At 39.0% G+C, this 25537-nt stretch overlaps 1 protein-coding gene across 1 annotated transcript; it reads right to left on the bottom strand.

Annotated features, from left to right (window-relative positions):
• Positions 1-3966: 3966 nt before the first annotated feature.
• LOC138900191 (uncharacterized) lies at positions 3967-7207 on the bottom strand. Its single transcript, XM_070186906.1, has 4 exons — positions 7103-7207; positions 5476-5801; positions 5051-5340; positions 3967-4955 (listed from the first exon to the last, which is right to left on the bottom strand). Exons 1-4 carry the CDS (start codon positions 7205-7207, stop codon positions 3967-3969), a joined length of 1710 nt encoding a protein of 569 aa, XP_070043007.1.
• Between the last annotated feature and the right edge of the window lie 18330 nt (positions 7208-25537).

Below are 25537 nucleotides of genomic sequence, written 5' to 3'. Positions count from 1 at the left end.
ATCACTGTGCACCTGGCATTCATGACATTTGCGAGCGAAGCTGATGCAATCTCGTTCCATGGTGAGCCAATAATAACCTGCTCGAAGAATCTTCTTTGCCAAGACATACCCACTCATATGCGGCCCACAAACTCCGGAATGCACTTCGGCCATGACATTCAAAGCTTGTTTAGCATCTATGCACCTTAGTAATCCTAGATCTGGAGTTTTCTTGTACAATATTCCCCCCACTTAAGAAAAATCCACTAGCCAGACGTCGAATGGTTCTCTTTTGATCTCATGTGGCATGTACCAGATATACCCCCGATTTGATGTATTCCTTGACATCATGGAACCAAGGCTCACCATCAGGTTCCTCCTCAACCATATTGCAATAGGCATGCTGATCACGGATTTGGATATGTAGAGGGTCGACATAAGTCTTATCCGGATGGTGTAACATTGATGCCAGAGTAGCCAAGGCGTTGGCAATCTCATTATGAATTCTGGGAATATGCTTGAATTCTACCGACCTGAATCATTGACAAAGATCATGCAGACATTGTCGATACGGTATGAGCTTCAAATCTCGAGTCTCCCATTCTCCCTGAATCTAGTGAACCAACAAATCTGAATCTCCCAAAACCAATATTTCTTGAACTCCCATGTCTATAGCTAGCCTCAAACCCAGAATGCATGCCTCATATTCAGCCATGTTGTTAGTGCAATAAAATCGAAGTTGAGCTGTTACGGGGTAGTGATGCCTTGTTTCAGAAATGAGTATAGCCCCTATTCCGACACCTTTCATGTTAGCAGCTCTATCAAAGAAGAGTTTCCAACCTGGCTTTTCATCATGATCAGCCTCATCAACATACATCACTTCTTCATCAGGAAAATAAGTCTTCAGTGGATCATATTCTTCATCCACCGGATTCTCGGCCAAGTGATCGGCTAGGGCTTGGGCTTTCATCGCGGTCTGAGTCACAAAGATGATGTCAAATTCTTTGAGTAAAATCTGCCACTTTGCCAATCTTCCTGTGGGCATAGGCTTCTGAAAGATATACTTTAGAGGATCCATGCGAGAAATGAGGTAAGTAGTGTAGGATAACAGATAATGCTTCAACTTTTGTGCCACCCAAGTCAGGGCGCAACATGTCCTTTCAAGAAGAGTATACTTAACCTCATAAGGAGTGAACTTCTTACTAAGATAATAAATGGCTTGCTCTTTCTTGCTCGTGATGTCGTGTTGACCCAACACACAACCGAAATAATTATCCAATACCATCAAATAGAGAATTAAAGGTCTCCCAAGTTCTGGCGAGACCAGCACAGGTGGGTTTGACAGGTAACTCTTGATCTTATCAAATGCTTCATGACACTCATCAGTCCACTTAACCGCAGCATTCTTCTTCAGCAACTTAAAGATGGGCTCACAAGTTGTCGTGAGTTGAGCAATAAACCTGCTGATGTAGTTTAACCTTCCGAGAAGGCTCATTACCTCAGTTTTGTTCTTTGGCGGTGGTAATTCTTGGATGGCTTTGATCTTTAATGGGTCCAACTCAATACCGCGTCGACTGACTATGAATCCCAACAGTTTCCCGGACGGGACACCAAATGCACATTTTGCCGGATTGAGCTTAAGGTTGTACCTGCGGAGCCTTTGGAAAAACTTTCTCAAGTCTCCAACATGGGCGGACTGCTTCTTTGACTTTATGATCACATCATCTACATAAACCTCAATTTCCTTGTGTATCATGTCATGAAATATGGTAGTCATTGCCCTCATGTAAGTTGCCCCAGCATTCTTCAAACCAAAAGGCATTACCCGGTAGCAATATGTCCCCCATGGTGTGATGAATGCTGTCTTTTCTGCATCTTCCTCATCCATCAGGATCTGGTGATATCCTGCGTAGCAATCCACAAAAGACCCAATCTCATGCTTGGCACAATTGTCGATCAGAATATGGATGTTCGGCAATGGAAAGTTATCTTTTGGACTTGCCTTATTAAGATCACAATAATCAACACAGACCCTGGTCTTACCATCCTTCTTTGGTACTGGCACGACATTAGCTAACCAAGTGGGATATCGAGTGACCCGAATGACCTTTACGTCAAGCTGCTTTGTGATTTCTTCTTTTGATCTTCACACTCATGTCAGTCTTAAACTTCCTTAACTTTTGCTTGACTGGAGGGAATGCCGGACCAGTTGGCAATTTATGAACTACCAAATCAGTGCTCAAACCCGGCATGTCGTCATACGACCATGCAAAAATATCTTTATATTCAAACAGTGCTTTGATTATTTCTTCCTTGATTTGTGGTTCCAGATGCACACTTATCTTGGTTTCCCTGATATTATCTTGATCTCCTAAATTGATTGCTTCAGTTTCATTCAAATTAGTATTGGGTTTTTCTTCAAAGTGATTTAGTTCTCTACCGATTTCCTGAAATGCTGCTTCTTCATCATATTCTATTTCATCATCACACTCTACTTCTTGGATTGTTGTTTTAAAATTAGATTGGATTTTAAGATTTGGCTGAAAATTCCTCATGCATGTCATGTCATTGAAACCAGTATAAAAAGAACTGTACAGAAAAAAGAAACAAAACAAAAATGAAACGCTATCAGGAATAATAGAAAACGGGAAATTGTATTTCATTGAAAATAACAGGATAGAAGGGTTTGTACATCAAAACAAGCAAAAAATAAAAAATCTGGATTACAACCCTGGAATAACCCAGATACCAGAAAGGAAAACAAAGCAAACAATCAAAACTTCTTCCGGGTGGGGAGAGGAGTAGCTTTCCAATTGCTAAGCTTCACATTTGGCCCAACGAGCTGCACATCGGCATTACTGGAACCTTCCCCGATTTCCACCATGTTAACCTCATCAAATAAACTCTGGAAACTCTTGATTAGCTCTTCATCAAAGTCGACCATAGGTTTTGGGACCGCTGATATTGGGCATTTTGCGACCCCTGGCTTGACAAAAGACTTGGAGATATGTGGAGCAGTCATAGGAAGTGACCATGCCTTTCTTTTCAAATTTTTAGCCTTTTTCATGTCCTTCCCTGTGAGTGTGAATCCCAAACCAAATGTACCAAAACTTTCACGTGGACACACCGGATGTGCAATACCTTGCAGAGACGAACCCAGGCCTTTGCCCGGCACAAAACCATTCTTCAATATTTCATTTGCTACCATGACGGACGCGGAGGGTATCTTTGGACCTGGAATGCATTCTCCTTCAGGAATCTTCTCGATAGACACTGTTTCAAACGTTTGGTACACCCAAGGCCCTTTATCATCTTCAACTTCAATAAATGGAATAATTGTTTCATTGTAAGCAGATAAGTTCTCATCACCGTGCACAACTATTTCCTGCCTGTCCCATTCGAACTTTACCATTTGATGCAGAGAAGACGGGATTGCCTTGGCAGCATGTATCCATGGCCTGCCCAACAACAAGTTGTAGGAGATAGCCACATCTAGCACTTGGAACTCCATAGTGAACTCAACTGGCCCTATTAACAATTCGAGCATTATATCACCGACATAATCTTTCCCTCCTCCATCAAAGCCTCGAACACATACATTGTTCATGTGGATCCTTTCAGTGCCGATCTTCAACTTTTGCAAAGTGGACATAGGGCAGATATTTGCACTAGAATCGTTATCAACCAGTACCCTTGAGACAACAAAATCCTCGCACTTCACTGTGAGATAAAGAGCTCGGTTGTGCTCTGTACCCTCTATAGGAAGTTCATCATCTGAGAAAGTGACCATGTTTGCTTCGAAAATCTTGTTAGCAATCTTTTCCAAGTGGTTTACCGTGTTCTTATCAGGAACATGGGCCTCATTCAAAATCTTTATCAGGGCTTTGCGGTGTTCATCTGAATGTATCAGCAAAGACAAAAGAGAGATCTGAGCTGGTGTTTTCCTTAACTGCTCTACAATGGAATAGTCTTGCATTTTCATATTTTTCAGGAACTCTTCAGCCTCTTCTTTGGTACTGGGATGTGGCCATCCTTGAATGGCTTGGCTTTCCTCAGTTCTTCTGGGGTAAAACATCTCCCAGAACGAGTCAGTCCTTCGTTTTCATTGACTTCTTCCTCTACTTCTTTCCCTTTATATGTTACTATCACATGTTTGTAATTCCACGGGACGTCCTTTGTGTCAACCATTGGTAACTGGGTCACTGGCTTAATAATAACAGGGGTAATACGAGCCCCTTCCACGATTACGACAGGCTTGCCCGGGACCCCTGGTACGATCACTTTTTGCTTTTCCCGGTTCGCTTCAACATCAATCGGAGGCCCTTTCACAACCAATACAGATGGCTTCACGTTGAGCATGCTTAGCTTCTCCGACACCCCTTCAACTGTCAGGGGCATTGCTTTTGCAGAATCTGGAGCTTTAACTAGATTACTTTCGCTAGCCCGGATCATCATGACAGACTTGGAAGAATTCTTGGGCTCCCCATCCTTATGAACTATCTCAATCATATGTGTCTCTTCATGGGCCGGCAAAGGATTTTGGTTGATGTTTGGCGCCATCAAGCTCTGGACCACAATTTGATTTGTATCAATAAGCTCTTGGATCGCCCTCTTCAAATGCCAACACTTCTCTGTGTCGTGCCCTGGGGCATCAGAACAATATGCACATCTGAGGTAATAATCAAGGTTCCTTGGAGGTGGATTTGTTGTCTTTGGCTCAATCGGCCTCAAAACGTCCAACTGTCTCAACCTTTGAAGCAAACTGGTATACGACTCTCCAAGAGGGGTGAAGGTTTCTTTTCGCTGCTGCCTCTCTTTTCTATAATTCGGCCTTGATCGAAAGCTTGGACCAGTAGGGTTTCGGTATGGTTGTTGGGGTGGATAAGGATTTTGTGGAGTTAGAGCACGCCATTGCGGGTAAGGAGGGGGTTGCGCATATGACTGTGCATGGTGAACATGGTATTGGGGTGGTCTGACTGAATATTGAGGGTCTTGTGGTGGGAAATAATGTTGGGATGGATTATATGGAGCTTGGGTGTAGGCTTGAGGTTGGGGTCGAGGTTGGGTGTACTGGTAAGGCGAACAAACATAGCGGCATCATCTTTCTTCTTTTTGCCTAACAGGCTTCCGGTGCCACTTTGAATTGCCTGTGTGGTTGCTTTTATGGCGGAGTAGCTCATGATCTTACTTGACTTGAGTCCTTCTTCCACCATTCCTCCCATCTTTACCACATCGTTGAAGGACTTACCTATAGTTGAGATCAAATGGCCAAAATAAGTAGGTTCTAAGGCTTGAAGAAAGTACTCGACCATCTCATCTTCTTCCATTGGAAGATTGACCCATGCAGCTTGTTCTCTCCATCTGAAACCATATTCCCTAAAGCTCTCACTAGGCTTCTTCTCTACCTTGGTCAAAGATAGGCGATCCGAGATAATTTCTATATTGCACTGAAAGTGCCGAGCAAAGGCTTGAGCCAAGTCATCCCATGTGTATCACCTGCTAGCGTCTTGGCGGGTGTACCATTCCAAAGCCGCCCCACTCAGACTCTCACTGAAATACGCCATTAATAATTCGTCTTTCCTACCAGCGCCTCTCATCTTGCTGCAAAAGCCTCTCAAATGGGCCACGGGATCTCCATGTTCATCGTACAGGTCAAACTTCGGCATCTTGAACCTAGCGGGCAGTTGGACATCAGGGAATAAGTATAAATCCTTGTAAGCCGCACTTACTTGGCTTCCTATCCCTTGCATGTTCTTCAAAGATTGTTCTAGACTCTTCACTTTCCTGAATATCTCATCCTGCTCCACGTTCCGGGATGGTTTCTGAGTTTCAACAGGAGGTTCAAAGTGAGGGGTGTAGGAATAAGGATCCGTGACTTTGAAAGTTGGTTCCGGAGCATAATATTGGGTATCTGGAGCTTGTAACGCGGGTTCACTAGAAGATCGATGGAGGGTAGCTCGCGGAGGGGCTACGAAAACAGGAGCAGATGTCGGAGCCGGGTATGCGGCTGTTTTGGCTGGTAGAGCATGGAAAGTTTGGGACGAGGTGCCGGGGTAGTGGTGGAAAGGGGTAAAACTCGGTGCATGCTGAGGGGAAATATCAACGGTAGTGGGATTCTGGGCTGTGGGATGAAAGCGGGATTTTCTGTGTAGTTAGCGGGGAATGAAGGTGGAGGATGCCCTCTAATCCAGGCTTGATACATTTCTGCCATTTGATGCTTCAACCTGTGGACCTCTTCTTTCAATTCAAACTCCGATTCTACAATCTCCCTCGGCGGGTCAACAACACCCGTGTCTGACTCTTTGCTAGTCATGACTGCCTTGCGCATTGATCTGGTATTATAGGGGTGACTTGCCAGGATGCCAACAAACTAACCACCTAAACAGAACCTGTCTTTCTTTCACACACAATAACTTGCTCAGTTTTGAAGTATTTAATAGATAAGGAATCGCATATTGGGGATGCAATGCACCTGAGTAGTTAAACGTTTCTAAATGCTTTGCGACGGCTTATGTGTTTCATCCCGGCTCTTTTCCCAAATTTCAAATCCTAATTTTTTCCTCTCCTTTTGCTGTGTTTCGCTCTTTTAATTTTCACTCTCTTTTCTTCCTTTTGTTTGGCCCCTCTTTTCTTTCTTCCCTCCCTTTTTCTTTTCCTCTCTCTTTTTCTCTTTATTTTTTTTCTTGTTTTCTTTTCTCTATGATCGAATCCTATTGGGATTGCCTACGTATCATGACGCCGCATGAATCAGATCATTACGTAGTTCAGGTATATAAATGCGAAAGGAAAGAAAAGAATTTTTATTTTTTTTGGGTTTTTCAATATTTCATTAATAAAAGACATCTTTTTGGATTTTCTATTACAATGACTTAAAAGTAGTGATGAATACAAAAGAAAAATCTACAGACTCGAAATAAAGCAATAAACAGCCTTGACAAAGACGAACAAAACTCGAGAAAAAAAGGAAAAAGAAGAAAAAAAAAGACTCAAAAACTTTTTTAAAAAAAAGTCAAAAATACATAAGAGCGTCCACTGGTACTCCGGGGGCTTGCGGGACATCAGCCGGTCTCCGCACGGGCCTACGGGCAATATCTTCTTGAAGGTGGTCTAGGTCAACCATCACCTGTCGAACGAATGTCATCACAGAAGCAAAAAACATAGACTTGGTCATGTCTTCACATTCATGGCATTTCATTACAACATAATCAGCTCTCTCTTTAATCCTCATTCTGATGACACCATTTTCTGGAAGCAAACGTCCAATCTGCTGGGCCCGAGCCTCCAACACTTATGTATCTGTGTTGTTTTGGTATTGTAACTGCTACAGGCTTTCTTGTAGCTGGTAAATCAATGCATAGCAATGCTCTCTTTCTGTCTTGAAATCCTTTATTTGCTTGACCATTTCATTTTCCAGGGCAACCAGCTTTTTCTGTAAAATTGCTACTTCTTTGTCATATTTCTGCTTCAACTGGTGGGCTAATCTAGCATGTTCTTCTGCACTTTTGGCCAACTTTGCTTGAGCATTTAACAAGTCCCTTTCGGCCTTTGTCAAGTCAGCCGCATAGTCATGCACCTTCATTCTTAGGTTGCCGATGAGTTTTTCATCTCTCTCGCTCCTCACAGGAGTTTCAGCGGCCATCCTCATGTCCCAGAGTTGGGCTCGGAGCGCCTCATTTTCCCGAACCAATCTCTTCTTTTCTCCTTCATCCTCGGCAGCCTGCAAACTACTATCAAATTTGATTTTTCCAATTTGTTGTTCTAATTTGCTTATGGTGGCCCGGTATTCCTTTTCTTTGGCTAACCAAGTCCACTGCTCCTGCGATGCTTCAATAAATTCTTGGATATGAGGTCTTTTAGTCGGCCATTCAGATTCACCATTCGTCGCGACTCTCTTTCCATACCAGGCAACATAACTAGGTAAGACCTCTCTCCTAGACAAATCACATACTCGGGTGTTTGCCCCCAAATACTGGCATTCGCTCCAAATTTGGCGAACCGCTTCTTCGGGAAATTGGGCATCAGAGCAGATTTCGGCCACATAAGTGCTAAGATCTTCATCTCTAGGAACTGTCTGGCATCTTCCAAGTTGTCTCAAAACCCGATACGGAGCATAGGGTTGGATGCTTCGGAGACCCATTAGCAAGAAGTAGGGACCAGTGGCGGGCATATAAACAATCTCATCAACGAGAAGCCAACCCAATGACCACTCTATCTGATTTGCGGTTGTATATCGAAGGTGGGTAATCTAATCTTTGACCCCTTTCGGCATTTCGAATCCTGTTACTCGTGTACCAAACTCTTCAATGCAGTTTTTCCCCGTAGACCCATAGTTCATGTATCGAGGACGATGACAAAGGTGCTCGGTCATCCACATTTGTAATAGCAGGTTGCATCCCTCGAAAAACCTGACCCCGGCCTTACAGAATGTGAGGGCTCGGAATATATCTGATACGATCATGGGTGCGAGGGTACTCTTGGCCTGAGTAGTCAGAACGTGGACAATCCCGGCTACCCGTAAATCAATATGCCCATCTTCCCTTGGAAACACCAAAAGGCCTAAAAACGCCACCATGAAGGCAAAACATCTATGGGTCTCCCATTTTGATCGGTTTCCTTTACTGCAGAGTCCATTTTTCGGGTCTTCGAATCCCCTTAAATGCCCGTATTGCTGATATAGAAAATGAAAAATAGAACTTCCCCCTGCTAGACTTCCAGTATTGATTTGTCTGCTTATTTTTAGTAAGTCCAGAAACTTGTGGGGAGTAACATTCCTTGGAGATACCAGGTACTTGTGTCTCAATCCTTCCGTGCTCCCAGTATAACCCGCCATTTCTTCCAAAGTAGGCGTAAGCTCAAAATCTGAGAAGTGCAAAACATTATGAGCGGGGTCCCAGAATGCCACTAATGCCTCTATCAGGTCCCTTCTAGGTTGAATTTTCAATAGTCCAGTGAGCGCCACCAAGTATTGGTTGACCATGTCTCGTCCTTGTTTTCCCAAATCCTCCTACCACATGTGGAGTGCTAGTGGAATCTGATCCATAACCTTCACAGGTAAGTTCTGAACGGTGCTCATTCTGCATATTTTTAAATTAGGGTGACCAGATTAAAATTTTGTATAAAACTGACCATGAAAAGATTATTTTTGCAAAATTCAACCGAAAACAAATCAAGGCTACTTTTGCAAATACGACCTTTCAACACTTCAGAGGAGAAGATTTTAGGGCTGTGTTTGCTAAGTGGCCAATTTTTTTTTTTTGTCTTTTTTAAAAAAAAACATGAGTGGCTATTCTTGCAAAACAGCCTTCTGGCGTCCCGTCAGGATATTTCTGGCTATTTGGGCAAAAACGGCATCGCCGAACTTTATTTATAACAACATTTTCCTATTTTGATTATTTTTACAAAAATAGGACTGCACCCGATGAGGGTTGCCTACGTATCCCACACCTGGTGGGAATCAAACCCGCGTAGTTCGGTGAGTTTTGACGCGTGGAAAAATAGGACTTATTTTTCAAAGACATATCTTTTTTCTTTTCTCTCTTTTTTTAAAATTTTGGCAGAGTTTCAAGATATTTTGAACACTGGTATTCTTAGAACCGAATGTATCCTACCTCACTTCTTGATTTTGCTTGATTTTCTTTCCCTATTCTAAAAGCCGGTCAACATACAAGCCGAAACCGATAAATGCACAAGTAGCACGTAAAAATACATTAGAATGGTCTTTTAAATTGGGTACACCTGTCCTAGACAGACCCAACCCCTGTGTTGAGTCCCCAAAGTCAAATGCACGTGATGCAAACAAACGTACCTACTAGGGATCCGGCATGAGGCTATGTTATTCTAGGCTTAAAATCCTGGTTGTATGGTTCTAGACCTGGCTTACCCGAGCGGACAACTCGGGGGAGGGGGGGGGGGACAACGTACCGGTAACCAAAAGGGCATCCGGCTTTGTAACTGATCTGATCCTCATTCTAAATTAGGGTACGACACTAACAGAAAAGAAGTAACGCCAGTGTGCACTTCCCAAAAGATTTAGAAGACTCAGAGGAAAGAAGGGTTTCGTAACAGTTCATATACAATTCAAGCAATATCAAAGAAATTAAAAAAAATGGCATTTAATACATTAGGATCAAACACATAAAAAATTAAAAGAATAAACAAAAGCCAAGTATAACAATTATTCTAAGCTCGAATTCTGAACCCTGAACCAGAAGTTCTGGGTTCTTGCTATCCCCAGCAGAGTCACCAGAGCTGTCACACCTCCTTTTTTTCAAGGGGGATAAGGGAGTTTTTTCAATTAAAGTGACATTAATCGAAATGGGATAATTTATTTATTTCAGAGTCGCCACTTGGGATAATTTATGGTGTCCCAAGTCACCGGTTTATTTTAAAATCCCAAATCGAGAAAATTTGACTCTATTTATGGTCCGCGAACACAGAAGACCAGGTAAGGAATTCTGTTAACCCGGGAGAAGGTGTGAGGCACTCCCGAGTTCTGTGGTTTTAGCACGGTCGCTCAACTATTAATAATTGACCTAATTATCTGATTTAATACATATTTGAGACCTATTGTGCATTTTTTTACCTTTTAAAACCGCTTCTAGTATTTATGGAATTTGTTTGAACAAGACGCGATGTCGCACACTTGTTTATTTTTGTACACATTGCGAATCGCATCACGTGAACCGTACCCATGATCTATAACATGTTTATTTTTTATTATTATTGATTTTAACTTGTAAGGTCGAGTTGCATGAAATGCACACCCGAATTGAAAATTATGTATCATGACCATGCCACGGGAACCGTACCCATAGTCACGATGATTTATTATTAATCGCGCCTAAAGCAAACTACGATATTTAGAATATTTTTCATAAACTACTTTGAGATTTGTTGTAAGGTCAAGATTTATGGAACTTCATATGGGAAGAAGACTGTTCGTTTCTATTATTTGGATCAACCAGTTATTCAACGTTACAATCCTTCATTTAAGGCTACCTTTGGCTCATCTCTACTCGTGGCTTATTCCTGACTAATGAAACAAGCAATGAACTTTTCTAGAACCCAATGTCTATCATTTTGTTCTTATCACTTATGTGTCAAACAAATTAATTTTTCATTTACACTTCAATACCGAAAATTCGCTGTCAACCTTAACAAAGGCAGACAACTGTTGTGCTGGTTATATAAGGTACAGAATTAAACCAAACCAACAGGAGATTATCACATAAATAGAATAGCGTAGAGCATAGTGTATGTTGTCAACATTTCGGATTTAATCTTAAAGTAAACACTTCGACTGTTGATCAAATCGACACATAGTGTATTTTAAAGCTCAAATTAACATGTGTGCTTTATAACTTCATAGAAAAATCAGATTCAGCACTAATGAGACAGCTTTAACACAAATTTTGAGCAAAACAAACATCATACAGGATCTCGGGTGACTCAATAGCTCATTTTCATTGAAGAGCATTCAAGTACATCAAGAGTTTATGTGTTTACCTTTCTGCCAGAAGAAAGCGAACAAAAAGTGTCAGGCAAAGACCAAGCACCAAAGCCTGAACTCAGCTATGAATTCAGCAGAGTAACACTGTGAACGGCACTTATCACAGCTCCAAGATCACTCGAATTCTCAGAAATTGCAGCAGAAGAACAGAAATCGGACCGGATTTAAAAATCCTTCGTGGTTCTTTTTTTTTTTTTTTTTTTTACTTTTTCTCTGTTTTTTGAAGCTTTTGAAATTCCCATATCGCAGAATTTTTTGGAGGCCTATTTTCTCTATCTCCTTCAATCCATGAGTGTATATTCACGAGTCTAAGAGGAAATGAGAGAATCGTGTGAGTGAGAATAGTGTAGGAGGAGGTGATCGAGAATCGTTCTCAACAGCGTTCGCTAAGGTTTTCGAAATGGGAGGAGGTTCGTCTCTGTTGTGAAGAAAAGGGAAGGGATCAGATTCGCCTTCTTCAAGGAGATAGAGCTAAAGGAGTCGGCGGCTCAGTGAAGAAGAAAGACTCTTTTTCTTTTTTCCAATGGGGAGGGTCTGTCCGTTCTCTCTGCTGTCCTCCTCTCCCAAAAATGAGAAAAGAATTGGGTAATTAAGGGGGAATTTAGGGCAAGCTTGTGGAGAAACTGGGCCACCGAATTTGCTTGGCTCAATTCTAAAAGATGTGCACCAACAACCCTTTCTTTCCTTCTCATCTTTCTTTATTAGACGTTTTGCAAAATTAGCCACTATGGACTCAAATTTTAATTAAAACTAATTTGTGTGGCTAAACTATTTATATATTTCACTCATTAATTGACTAATGACCTAATTAATTAACTAGCCTAAAAATGCATGTAGACTTACTAATGTATTTTTTGGTATTTTAGTGTTTTACAAATGCAATTGATTATGCATTTAAAATTTAAAAAATGTAAAATATATATATATATATATATATATATATATATATATGTATTTTCTGAATATATATATATATATATATATATATATATATATATATATATATATATATATATGTATGTATTTTACTATATATATATTTGTATTTTCTTTAGAATTTAAAATGCAACTTAAAAATGCATCAAATATTAATACGTACAAAGCAAACTAAGTAATAATATAGAAAAATAATTTAAAGCTATTTTTTAAATTTTTTAGGAGTAATTTTATATTAGCGCAAAAATTAGGTGCTCACAATGAGCCTTGTATGGAGTCCCAGAGAGAGTAAATTTGAGAAAACGTTAATATATAGACATTTGTTTTCATAAAAGTTTTAAAATGTTGGAGAACGTAATAGTTTTTAGTTTTCTTCATGCATGCTTATAAGACCTAGCTAAAAATGCTGGTTAAAATAAAAAAGAAATCAGCATAGATACAACATTAGGGAAAATAACAGCAATATTCTAAAGAATTACAGTGACCTGAGTAGCATATATAGACTAAGTTCTCTTCAAAAATATTCCAGGACCCCCATAAATTTTGTTAAACTCTAGGAATATAAAATTATGATTGATGTCAGGTGGCTCCCAGAGTTCCCCCAAACACTTCAGTAGGCATTAATAATTAATACCATTTCAATTTAAGGGCATTTTTCAAGTCCCAATGAAGTGATCAGGAGAACTCTAGGGGAAACCTGGCTTTTTTATTCTTTTAATTAATCTTTCATTCCTAGTTGATAGGAAATAATGCTCTCTCTGGATTGGAAAAAATTACCTATTTATAGAGAAGCCAATAGAATATAATTCATGTGGTACGTAGTTGTGAGATAGTAATATTTCTGATACCAAGAAAACAAGGAAAATCCATTTTGGTCAGATTGAACTTGGTCACAATTGTGGGTTGAATGCAAGAAATGGAATCATACTTTTGTAACAAGTGACCACAAATCTCTTTACCTTTTGCTACATTGCAGTACAAGTTTCTGTTTTGAACGCATGCAGAATTGTTTTTTTGCAAAATATAACATAGCTTACAGTCTTTCTATTTGGGGGGCTTCAATGAATTAGTGAAGTTAAAATTCTAAATTTATTCCAAGGATAATGAAAAAGAATATTGCTCCACCTTTTGCCGCTGAAAAAAGTGCGCTGTAGATAAATTAGAGAAAAGCATAATGATAGTAACTTTGATTCTCATCCTTCATCTAGCCTGTAAATTGGCCTAAATTAAAAAACGACGATATTTTCTAGAGGTGTCAAATGGACAGGTTAGACCGATTTTGGGCGGGTCAAAATGGGTTGAGTCAATAAATAGGGCGGGTCATAGCCCAACCCGCCCAACTCTTACCAAGCTTTAATTACACCAACAACAACCCAGTGGAATCCCACAAGTAGGGTCTGGGGAGGGTAGTGTGTACGCAGACCTTACCTATATTCCGGAGGAGTAGAGAGGCTGTTTCCGATAGACCCTCAACTTACGACGTTGGTAAAGGACAATGGAGCAGTAACATCAAAGGAAGTTAGAAAGATAACACCAATAATTATATAATTATTTACTAATTGTATAATTAGTAAATAATATTTTTTTCTTTTGTTATTGTCATATATAACATATCAAACAAAAAAAATTATTTCTAAGATATTTTGGTAAAGTTACCCATGGATCAATTTGGACTAAAAATCAACCCAACTTTAAATAGGTTGAGATAGTTGGATCAAAATGGGATGAGTTTAATAAATGGGCGGGTCAATAACCAGCCCAACCTTGGATGGGTTGGGCGGTGTGTGCAGCCCTTATTTGTCTTTTGTTCTTTGGACTTTACTTCCCCCCTCCCCCTTCTTTCTTAGAATTTAATATTTATGATATATTTTGCATCTTGATCGCCCACTCTTCATTCAGGATGATTCGAACCAGGGCAAGACCAAAACGAAGTGCAAAAAACCGAAAGCCCCAGATTGTGTCAACATCATAGCATTAAAGACACTTTGTATAATCTGATGTCTTTTATTCAAATGCCAGGAAAGCTAAATTCTTTTAGTTTTCTAGGGGGGTCGAATCTTAACTAACTGACGTATTGTAATATCAACCAGCCGAGAATAAAATCAAAAGAAGATTGATTGAAAAAGCTAAAGTAATATTGATGGATTGCTTGGACCAAATTTCACAACCCTAATATTTTCCATCCATTTCTTTTACTTTTTGTTTTCTTTTATTGTAACTTGACCTTAGTTTTGCGAATACGTTTGGTTTTGTGGTAGAAAGCGAGAGAATCCAACTGATTTTGTGTTTTTATGTTGATTTTATTTCTCAATCACTAGTTACAATAGGGTTTTGTATTGGATTTCACAGGATTTCTTCAAAACCTCAAGAATACCCCAAAAGTCATCTTTCAAGATTTGGTCTTCAAGAGGTAATCATTCACCCTTAAACCTACATGCATAGATTGTTAGTGAATATATGAGCAAGAAATAAGTATTAGCACTTATGGGATGGTGATTGAAAGTCATAAGTGCCTAACCTAAATTATTAGGTGTTGTAGAGATTTTGTAATGAGTTGATTAGTAAAGAAAATATTGGGTGGATGTGAGTTCATTGATGATTAAAATGGTGCTAAAGAAGGGAGTTTGTAGACCAAGGATATTATAGTATCTCTTCTTGGTGAGAAGGAGGGATTGTTGGATGAAGAAAATGCCTAAATAACCTAAGACATGGAAATTATTACTAATAGTGGTCCAATTTAATAATGTTGATGTAGATTGGCTTGTGAGAGTAGTGGGAGGATTTAGTATCATTAAAGAGCTGAATCAAGGTATGTCAGCTAAACTCCATCCGTAGAACCGAATTCTATGAATTTCTCATAAACTCCATGGTTTGTTCGAGTTCCTATTCATATTATGCTAAGTTGCCTCAAAGGGATTACTTATCTGATGTCTACATACTCAAGACATGTTTCAATTGTCATCCCTATGCTTATCTTTGGAAAATATTTTAAGTACAACTGACTTCTCAAATACTTACGAGATCAATTCATGTTTCAATTACAATCAATATGCTCCCTTTTTTAGATATACTCCAAGTGTCTTAAGCTCTTTCTACTCATGTGGATGTAGCAATGATTCCTAATATTTTAAATATCTTTAATTCTTTTATGATGATCCATGGAATGTAAAATGAAGTGATAGTACGGTGATGAAAAGTGGCCACTTGCCAAAATGAGAATTATGAGGTAATGTATGCCCTAAGGGACAATAGAAAGAAAAGACTTTCATGAAATGATTTATATGAAATATTTTTGGGAGACAAATGGCTTTACGCTATCCATGTAGTCTGTTCACATGTGTAGTTGCGCATACCATGATATTCCCATTATGGTAACGTTATAGAGGTTCAAGTTTACAAATAGGCATGAATTTGAGATTAAGGCTTTCCAATGGTTTCAATAAGAGTATATATGCTTCTAAAATAATAAATGCAAATGGCTTTGATGTTAAGTCCCCAAGAATCATGAACTTAGCTAATGACCTTAAGATGACAAACAAGTACATAACGATATAAAAGAGATATTTCTTATGCTAAATGATGATGAACCTTACTGAAAAGGAATTGGGTCCATACACCATTGTAATCTATTCATTGATTCTCCATACATGTGCCAATGTAATAAGTTTTGTTTTCATATGATGAGCATGAACATGATGTATTCCAATGATCCGGGAACTTACGACCCAAAATATAATGTTACTCATGTCTCTTTGAGATTACATATGATCATGTGCATAATAATATGTTACGAGCCCTATGGGCGGTCTGTGAAACGCATAGGTACATATTACAGATGAGCCCTATGGACGGTCTGTGAAACGCATAGGTGGATAGTATAGATGAGACTTATGGACGGTTAGTGAAATGCATAGGTGCATGGTATAGATGAGCCCTATGGACGGTCTGTGAAACTCATAGGTGCATAGTATAGATGAGCCCTATAGATGGTATGTGAAACGCATAGGTGCATAGTAGAGATGAGCCATATGTACGGTTTGTGAAACACATATGTGCATAGTAGAGATGAGCCCTATAGATGGTATGGGAAACGCATGGGTGCATAGTAGAGATGAGCCATATGTACGGTCTGTGAAACACATAGTTGCATAGTAGAGATGAGCCCTATGGACGATCTATGAAATGCATTAGGTGCATAGTATAGATGAGCCCTATGGATGGTTTGTGGAACACATAGATGCATAGTAAGAGAGGGCTGTGGATGGACTGGTGAGACACATAGCCAGTACGAACAATGGGTGTCGCTTTTCATTGCCTTTGTTTGTACATGTTGTTATATTTACATTATATTTTGTATCCCACCATAGTTCATATTGCTCACTTGATCCCAAAAGAAGTTTAGAATGATGTAAGAATAATAAGACTTGATATATGATTCTATGGACCATTTCGTTGTTTCTTGATGTACTTCATTTGACTCTTATTTGAGCTACCATATTTTCATATGTTGGTCTGTCTGCCTTACATACGAGTATTATTCCACATGTACTCACGTCTTTTTTTGCCGGGGATGCTGCATCTTTTAATGAGTACATGTATATTTGTACTTGATGGTGTGGATCTTTGATAGGTATCTTCCTCACTACTCAGCCTATGGTGAGGCCGCTACAGTTCTAGTGGGTATTTGAGTTCAGTTCGTTTCATGTACTTAGGTATCTATTGTCATAGAAGCTCCATGTACACTATGGGTCATGTATTTAAGTTTTGAGTTTTTTCATGTATTTATGTTCACAGTATTTACATTTATTTATAAAGCTATGTATCCACCATGAGAAGAATTTTAGGCCATTGAGCCAAATATATTTAATTTAAAAGTCAAGATCTAATTATGTTATGGTAAATCATGCATGAGTAAGGATGAGAAGTTAATGTAACATAGGCTGGCTCGACTAGATTAACTCAGTTGAGCGCCGATCACACTCCCCAAGGTTGGGGCGTGATAATACTTCCTTATTTATAGAGATGAAGAACCTCTCAAAGAAGTCAGAGGTGATATCAAAAATAGTAAACCAAACTTGTCTTCCTTCTCATTTTGACTTTTTCTTGCCACACAAATATTTATTTGACAAGTTTGGATTTGGACGGTGCAGCCTTTGCCTAAGGAAGCTATCTTCCTTTCACATGGGATGGACCCATCAAATCTCCCCCTCCAGTCCTATGCACCTGAAGGAGGTATCTCCAATTTTTCATATAGAGCTCATTCCGACAAGTTCTTTGCATAGCTCGAAATTATCTCTTGGTATTGTCTTGGTCAGCATATCCGCAGGATTTTCACTCGTGCAAATCTTTTTAACCTGCAAAGATTTGTTCTCCACTTGCTCATAAATCCATTGATATCTCACATCAATATGATTTGTTCTTCCATAGTACATGGAGTTCTTGCTTAAGTCTATTGCACTTTGACTGTCACAATAGATGACATACTCATTCTGATGCAATCCAAGCTCTTAAAGAAACCGCTTGAGCCATACCATCTCCTTGCCAGCTTCTGTGCCAGCAATGTACTCCGCTTCAGTTGTTGAAAGTGCAACGCACCTTTGCAATTTAGACTGCCATGATATAGCTCCCCCTGAAAAAGTAAATAGATATCCAGTAGTGGATTTTCTATTATCAGTATCACCGGCCATATCAGCATCTATATTTCCCAATAAGACTGGATCGGATCTCCCAAAATACAAGCATTCATCTGAGGTTCCTTTTAGATACCCCGAGTATCCACTTTACAGCTTCCCAATGTTCTTTCCTGGGATTGTCATGAAATCTACTAACAACACTGAAATCATGAGCAGTATCAGATTTAGTACATACCATTGCATACATTAAGCTCCCGACGACATATGAATATGGAACTTTATCCATAATTGCCTTATCTTCCTTTGTTGTAGGATACATTATCTTGTTCAACTTCATATGACTAGTAAGAGGCGTGCTAACTGGTTTAGCACTCATCATGTTGAAGCGTTTAAGTATACGTTCAATATACTTTTGTTGTGACAGCAACAACTTACTATTTGTCCTATCTCGGACAATCTCCATTCCTAAATTTTGTTGTGCTGGACCCAATTCTTTCATGTCAAATGACTTGGACAAATCTTCCTTCAACTTAGCAATCAACTTCTTGTCTTGTCCTACAATCAACATGTCATCCACATATAACAACAAGATGATGAAGTTATTATTAGAGAATTTCTTATAGTATTGTGACGATCCGACTTGTCGTTTTGAACATCTATGCTTCTTTCGACAATTTGAAGTCTTGAGCAGCTTCATAATGTGTACTATGACTTGTGTGAATTGTCGGTTTTGGTTTTCGGATAATTCGGGATTTAATTGAAAGAACAATCCTTGTTTAGAAGCTTAAATGAAAAGAGTGGACCGATTTGACTTTTTTGTGCAAACGACTTCGGAATGGAGTTTTGATGGTTCCAATAGCCTTGTATGATGATTTTGGACTTAGGAGCGTGTCCGAAAAATTATTTGGAAGCCTGTAGTTAAATTAGGCTTGAAATGGCTAAAATAGAAATTTAAGTTTGGAAGTTTGACCGGTGAGTTGACTTTATTGATATCGGACTCGGATGGAGATTTTCGAAAATTGAAATAGCTCCATTATGTCATTTATGACTTGTGTGCTAAATTTAAAGTCATTCTGAATTCATTTAATATGTTTTGGCACGAGTTTTGTAAATTGAAAAGTTTGAAACTCATAAGTCTGAATTGAGGTGTGAATTGTAATTTTAATATTGTCTGACGTGATTTGAAACCCTGAGTACGTCTGTATTATGTTATGGGACTTGTTGGTATATTTGAATGGAATCCCGAGTGGCTCGGGTAAGTTTTGTGCGAGTCCGAGGATTTCGACACTCTGTTGTTGTTCTGGAACGTTGGAAGTGCGGAACACACAATTTCATGTGCTAAGGCACATTTTTGAGTTCTGTAGCAGATGAAAAAGTTCTGCAGTCGATGCAAATGTGCGGACCGCAGACGAAAAATACGGACAACACAATTTTGTATGCGGCCGCACTTCAGGGCGTTCTGCAGGTTCGCTAGTCCGATTTCGAAAGCTTATATCTTTTAATGCACCAGGAATTTGGAGATGATTCAAAAACAAATATTGTAGCCCTTCATGTCTAGTTTCCAGAAACATAAATATGTTATCATTTGGACATATGTAGAGAAAGTTATGGCAAATTTACTGAAGCCTAGTTGTGGAGAGGCTGTGAAGTGCGGCCGCACAATTGTTTTGTGCGACCGCAAAACTTGGAAATGTGCGACCGCACTTGGAAATGTACAGACTGCACATTGGGAGAGAAGACTCGGTACTATATAGTCGAAGGTTAGGGTATTATTTCATTTTTGGAATTTTGGAAGCTCGGTTTGTGACGATATTTCGTGTGATTTTCAAGAAATTCATCGGGGTAAGTGATTCTAACTCGGATTTGGTTAATATACATGAATATATCATTGTTTTCATCATTAAATTAGTAGTTTGAGATGAAAATTTGGGGAAAATTGTAGAAATTTCTCAAAATGAATTTTTGGGATTTGAATACCGATTCGGAGTCGGATTTGAGTGAAATTAGTATGGTTGAACTCGTAATTGGAGTGTAATTTCAAATTTTGTGGGAAAATATTAGTATTTTGATATGGAATTTAATTCCTATAATTTTATGGACTGAATTAAATTAATTATGACTAGATACGAGGCTTTTAGAGACTAATTCTCAAGGCAAGGGAATAACAGAGTGAGAAATTACATGGTTTGAGGTAAGTAACACTTCTGAAATTGATTCTGAGGGTATGAATCCCCGAATTGGTGTTATATAAATTATTTGGAGGTGACGCACACGATAGTTGACGAGCGTGTGGATGTGCACCATATAAATTGTGACTTGAATAAATTTTTTGGAGTTAAAAAATTAAAAAATTATGTTATTATCTGAACATTTCCCACGTGTTAGAGCAATTGAGCTGAGCCTCTTATTAAAGATCATGTTTAGGCTACGTGCCGATATTTTGGGACCCATGGGGTCGTGTTGCTGGTAAATTAATTGTTTTAAAATATACATTTCATACTCACTCATGCTCATCCATTGTGAGGATATTTATGGGATCGGGCTGCACGCCGCAGCAGGCCTTATAGGCTTTACTATTATATGGATCGGGTTGCACGACGCAACATGCCTTATAGGCTTTACTATTATGTGGATCGGGGATGCGCGCCTGCAGCAGGCCTTATTGGCTTTACTATTAAATGGATCGGGGCTGCCCTCCTGCAGCAGGCCTTGTTGGCTTTATTATTATATGAATCGAGGTCGCCCACCTACAACAAGCTTTATTTGCTTTATTACTATATTGATCAGGGCTGCCCGCCAGCAGCATGTCTTATAAGCTTTATTATTATTATGGGATCGGACTGTACGCCGCAATAGGCCATATCGACTTTATATAGCGCCTGGGCTGAATGAGCGCCTCCGGAGTCAGTACACACCCCCAATGAGCATAGATGATTATATATTCGGGATGGACTTCCCAGGGCATGGACTTGCCTTACTTATTTATATTGTAATGAATTTTCCTAGACATGGATCTTGTCCGTATCATTTACATTTGGGGATACATTACCCCAAGGCTGGATTAGCCTTATACAATACTGAGTGAGTGACTGTCAGTCGATGTGTATATATATACGGGATGAAATATCCCTGGGCTGGATTGGCCGTAAATAGTACCGAGGGACCGAATAATTTTTGACCAGTATTTACCTGACATCTTTTCTACTGAGATGTCATATTCCTCATATCATGCAGTATTGATCCATTTCACTTGTATTGGGTTTAACTGTTAAACTTGAAAGCATGCTTACATTTTTGTACCATTATTTATACTGGACTGTACCTGCAGAGCTCGTCACTACTTTCAGCCCAGAGGTTAGTCTTGTTACTTATTGAGTTGGTTGTACTCATACTACACTTTGCACCTCGTGTACAGATCCAGGTGCTTTTGGATACAACGACTGTTATATCGCAGAGTGCTATCAATTGGAGACTATTAAGGTAGCTGCCTGGAGTCCGCTGACCTTGTCTCTCTTTCTTTTAGTTATTGTATTGTTCTATACTTTCAGACAGTGTTTTATCAGTCAGACTTTGTATTTATATTAGATGCTCATGAACTCAGTGATACCCGATTTTGGGAGTGTATTTATATCAGTGTGTGTGGGGTTTTCTATTAAATTTAGATATAATATTTTCAAGCTTAAAAGAAATTGTGGTTTATTGAGGTTGTCGGCTTGCCTAGTATTAAGATATGTGCCATCACGACATGTGTGATTTTGGGTCGTGACAAATATACACATGGATCTGACAAAGTCTTTGTGTACGTTTGACTTTTCATGAATGAGTCAAACTTCGTGTACCACTGCCTTGGCGTTTCTTTCAGCCCATAAAGACTCTTCTTCAACTTGCACACCATGTATTTTTTTGCCTTTACTTCAAAACCTTCTAGTTGCTCCATATAGATCTTTTCTTCTAAATCTCCATGCAGAAACGCAGTTTTCACGTCTAACTACTCCACTTCAATCTGCCAAGCTCGAGATTGTTCGAGTAGAAGTCATTTTGACAACAGCTGAGAAACTTTTATCAAAATCAATACATTTCTTCTGTTCTAAACCTTTTACCACCAATCGAGCTTTGTATCTGACCAGCTTGCCATTTCCATATTTCTTGAGCTTAAAGACCTACTTGCACTTGAGCAGTCTTTTGCCTTTTGGAAGTTTAACCAGTTCGTATGTGTCATTATTCTTTAGAGAATTCATCTCTTCTTGCATGGCTTCCATCCACTGGATTTGTTCCGGATGAGATAGAACCTCTTTGAAATTCTCTGTCTCCCCCTCATCAGTGACAAGGATATACTCTGAAGAAGGATACCTCGTGGACTCTACCTTCTCTCTTTTAGATATTCTTAAATGTTGTTGTCCTTTTTCTTGTTGTTGTTGCTCTTCTTTTTCCTCTTTTGGACTAATGTGCTCCTCCTGCTCAGCAACCTCTTCATCTATGCCTTCCATATGCCACTCTTCACCTGCGGAAGAATTACGTACATGTACAGTAGGAGTAGTAACAAATTTAGTAACTGTACCATTATTATTTTTGGTCTTTGTTGATTGATCACTATCAATCCTGACAACATCTTCTCTGAAGATGACATCTGTGTTTCTGATGGTCTTTTTCCTTTCTAGGTTCCACAATCTGTAGCCAAACTCTTCATCTCCATAACCGATAAAGATACAGGGAATAGCTCTGTCATCCAGATTCGTTCTCTGCTCCTTCGGCACAAGTGCAAAACCTTTACATCCAAATACTTTCCGATGGGAGTAGGATACCTCTTTGTTGATCCACACTTTCTATGGAATATCAAACTCCAATGGAACTGATGGACTTCTATTAATCAAGTAACAAGATGTGCGAGCTGCTTCATCTCAAAATGACTTAGGTAGTTTTGCCATTTTGATCATACTTCTCACTTTTTCGACAATGATGCGATTCATCTTTAGCTACACCACTGTGTAGTGGGGTTCCAAGTACTGTCTTCTCATGTGTGATTCCATGGCATGGGCGCTTTAATTTTTGACCTGTCTCTCTTTCCACCAGAGCATGAAATTTCTGAAAAACTTGAAATACGTGGTCTTTTATTCTCAAGAAATAAACCCACAATTTCTGTGAAGCATCATTAATAAATGTGAGAAAATATTTTTTACCTCCCATTTATTCTAAATCCATTGGACCATAAATATCAGAATATACTAAATCAAGTATATTCAATTTTCTTCAATGAATTGCTTGAAACGATACCCTATGTTGTTTTGTAAATAAACAATAATTAGAAGAATTCACAGTTGTACCTTTAGCAGATGAGATGAGTGACTTCTTGGATAGGATCTGCAGTCCCTTCTCACTCAAATGGCCCAATCTCTGGTGCCATAAATCTGCAGGCGTATCATCTACAATTGCATGTAATTCACATTTACATATCTCAGCGGTTGTCTTGCATAACGTGTAGGGAGCAAATCATTTAGCAATCACCAATGATCCCTTGGTGAGTCTCCACTTCCTATTGGCGAAGTGATTCTCGTACCCGTCTCGATCTAGAGCGATCCCTCAAATCAAATTCATTTGTTGATCTGGTACGTGCCACACATTTTTTAAAACTAATGTGCATCCGGCATTTGTCTTTATACAAATGTCGCAAATCCCCACAATTTTTGAGTGACTAGTATTTCCCATCTTGACCATCCCAAAGTCTCCTACTTTGTACCAACATAAAAATTCTCTTACCGGTGTGGCATGGTGGAATACTGTTGTGTCAACCACCCATTATAACTCTTGGCTTGATAAGTGTATGCATTCTTCCTCCTCGTGAACGAGGATAACCACTGAATCACCGTTGTGCACTGCAGCAGTTGTGTTGTTATCATTCTTATGGCCACTGATCTCGCCTTGATCTTTCTTTGGGCACTCTCTTTTGAAGTGACCGGGTTGACCGCACTGTAAAAATTCCTATCCTTTGATCGGTTCCTGCGCTTTTCACGAGCTTTGGATTTATCACGGCTACTCGATGCTCTACAAAAATGCCTTCCTCTATTTTCCATGATAAGAGCAAGCCCTTGATTTTCAGGCTTCTTCCTCATCTTATCATTTAGTAGGATGGTTGATGTGACCTCCTTTAAATCAATGGTATCTCTACCATACAAGATGGTTGTTGCCAAATTATCATAGGAAGATGGCAACAAGTTTAGAAGCATGATAGCCTTATCTACTTCAGTGATTGTTTCTCCGAGGTTTTCCAGCTGCGTGATTAATCTATTGAACATATTTAAATTGGACAAGAAATTTGTACCTTCACTCATATAGATGGCATAAAGTTGCTTTCTCATAAACAACTTGTTTGTTAAGGATTTGGATATGTATAGACTTTCTAGTATTTTTCAAATACCACTTGTACTATTTTCATCTCCGACATTATTGAGTACTTCATCTGACAAGTGCAGTCTGATTGCACTAGCCTCCTTCTTATCCATATCTGCCCAATCCTTGGCTTTCATAGTTTTGGGCTTTACCTCGTTTCCATCTAGTGCAATATCTAACCCTTGTTGGATTAGTAGGTCCTTCATCCTTCTTTGGCATATGGAGAAACCGTCATTACCGTTGAAAAATATTACTTCATATTTTACTCCTGACATGTTTTGTCACAAAGTAAAATTGACCGTAAATAATATTTTTGTGAATGAGCAGAACTTGTGCTCTGATAATAATTGTTAATAAAATTACCCCCACAGAAATAATATTCATGGTATACGATTGTAATTAATGCGGATTACTAAAATACAGTAACCAATGATAATAATAAGAGAAACAAGGACACCTAAATTTTTACGTGGAAAACCCTTTTGAATAAGGGAAAAATCAAGGCACGAGAGGAGCAACTGATTTCACTATAGCAAGGATTTTATAATTTGCGGTACCGAGTAAAACCCTTCAATACCACTACACACTCAAAAGAAATAACCCACTTTTAATTTTTCCACCTCACTACAAATACCGCTCAAACTCTATATTTTTTTTACAGAGTATTTTGCTTCTTACTATGTGAATCACTCTCTTTCTCTCCATTTGGTGTGTCCAACAACTGAAGGAATACGTCCTTATTTATAGAGATGAAGAACCTCTCAAAGATATCAAAGGTGACATTAAAAATAGTAAACCAAACTTGTCTTCCTTCCCTTTTTGACTTTTCCTTGCTACACAAATATTTATTTGACAAGTTTGGATTTGGATGATGCAGCCTTTGCCAAAAGAAGTTGTCTTCTTTTCACATGGGATGGACCCATAAAACTCAACAAGTGATCGTTTAGCGAATCAGTTAATTAGGCATTTAGTGGTGATAAAACACAACTGATCCTAGAACAAAGTATGTTTAATTCCGCATAATCTCCAAGTTATTTATCCTTTATTGGTATCAGAGCATGGTATATATGTGTAGATAACTACAGGAAAGGAACAT

Source organism: Nicotiana tomentosiformis, chromosome 10 (assembly GCF_000390325.3).
Source record: "Nicotiana tomentosiformis chromosome 10, ASM39032v3, whole genome shotgun sequence".
Classification (NCBI taxonomy): domain Eukaryota; kingdom Viridiplantae; phylum Streptophyta; class Magnoliopsida; order Solanales; family Solanaceae; genus Nicotiana; species Nicotiana tomentosiformis.
The sequence above is the reverse complement of the archived record's forward strand: the minus strand, read 5'-3'. Positions and strand labels throughout refer to the sequence as shown.

Bases quoted from the DNA above. Each gene is read 5' to 3' on its own strand.
- LOC138900191 (XM_070186906.1), bottom strand. From the start codon at position 7,207: ATGAGGATTAAAGAGAGAGCTGATTATGTTGTAATGAAATGCCATGAA. The intron at 5,802-7,102 runs GTGATGGTTGAC...GTTGAAACTCAG, and splicing joins TGATGACATTCGTTCGACAG to AAACCATCCCGGAACGTGGA. The intron at 5,341-5,475 runs GTGATACACATG...ATATGGTTTCAG, and splicing joins ACCCGCCAAGACGCTAGCAG to ATGGAGAGAACAAGCTGCAT.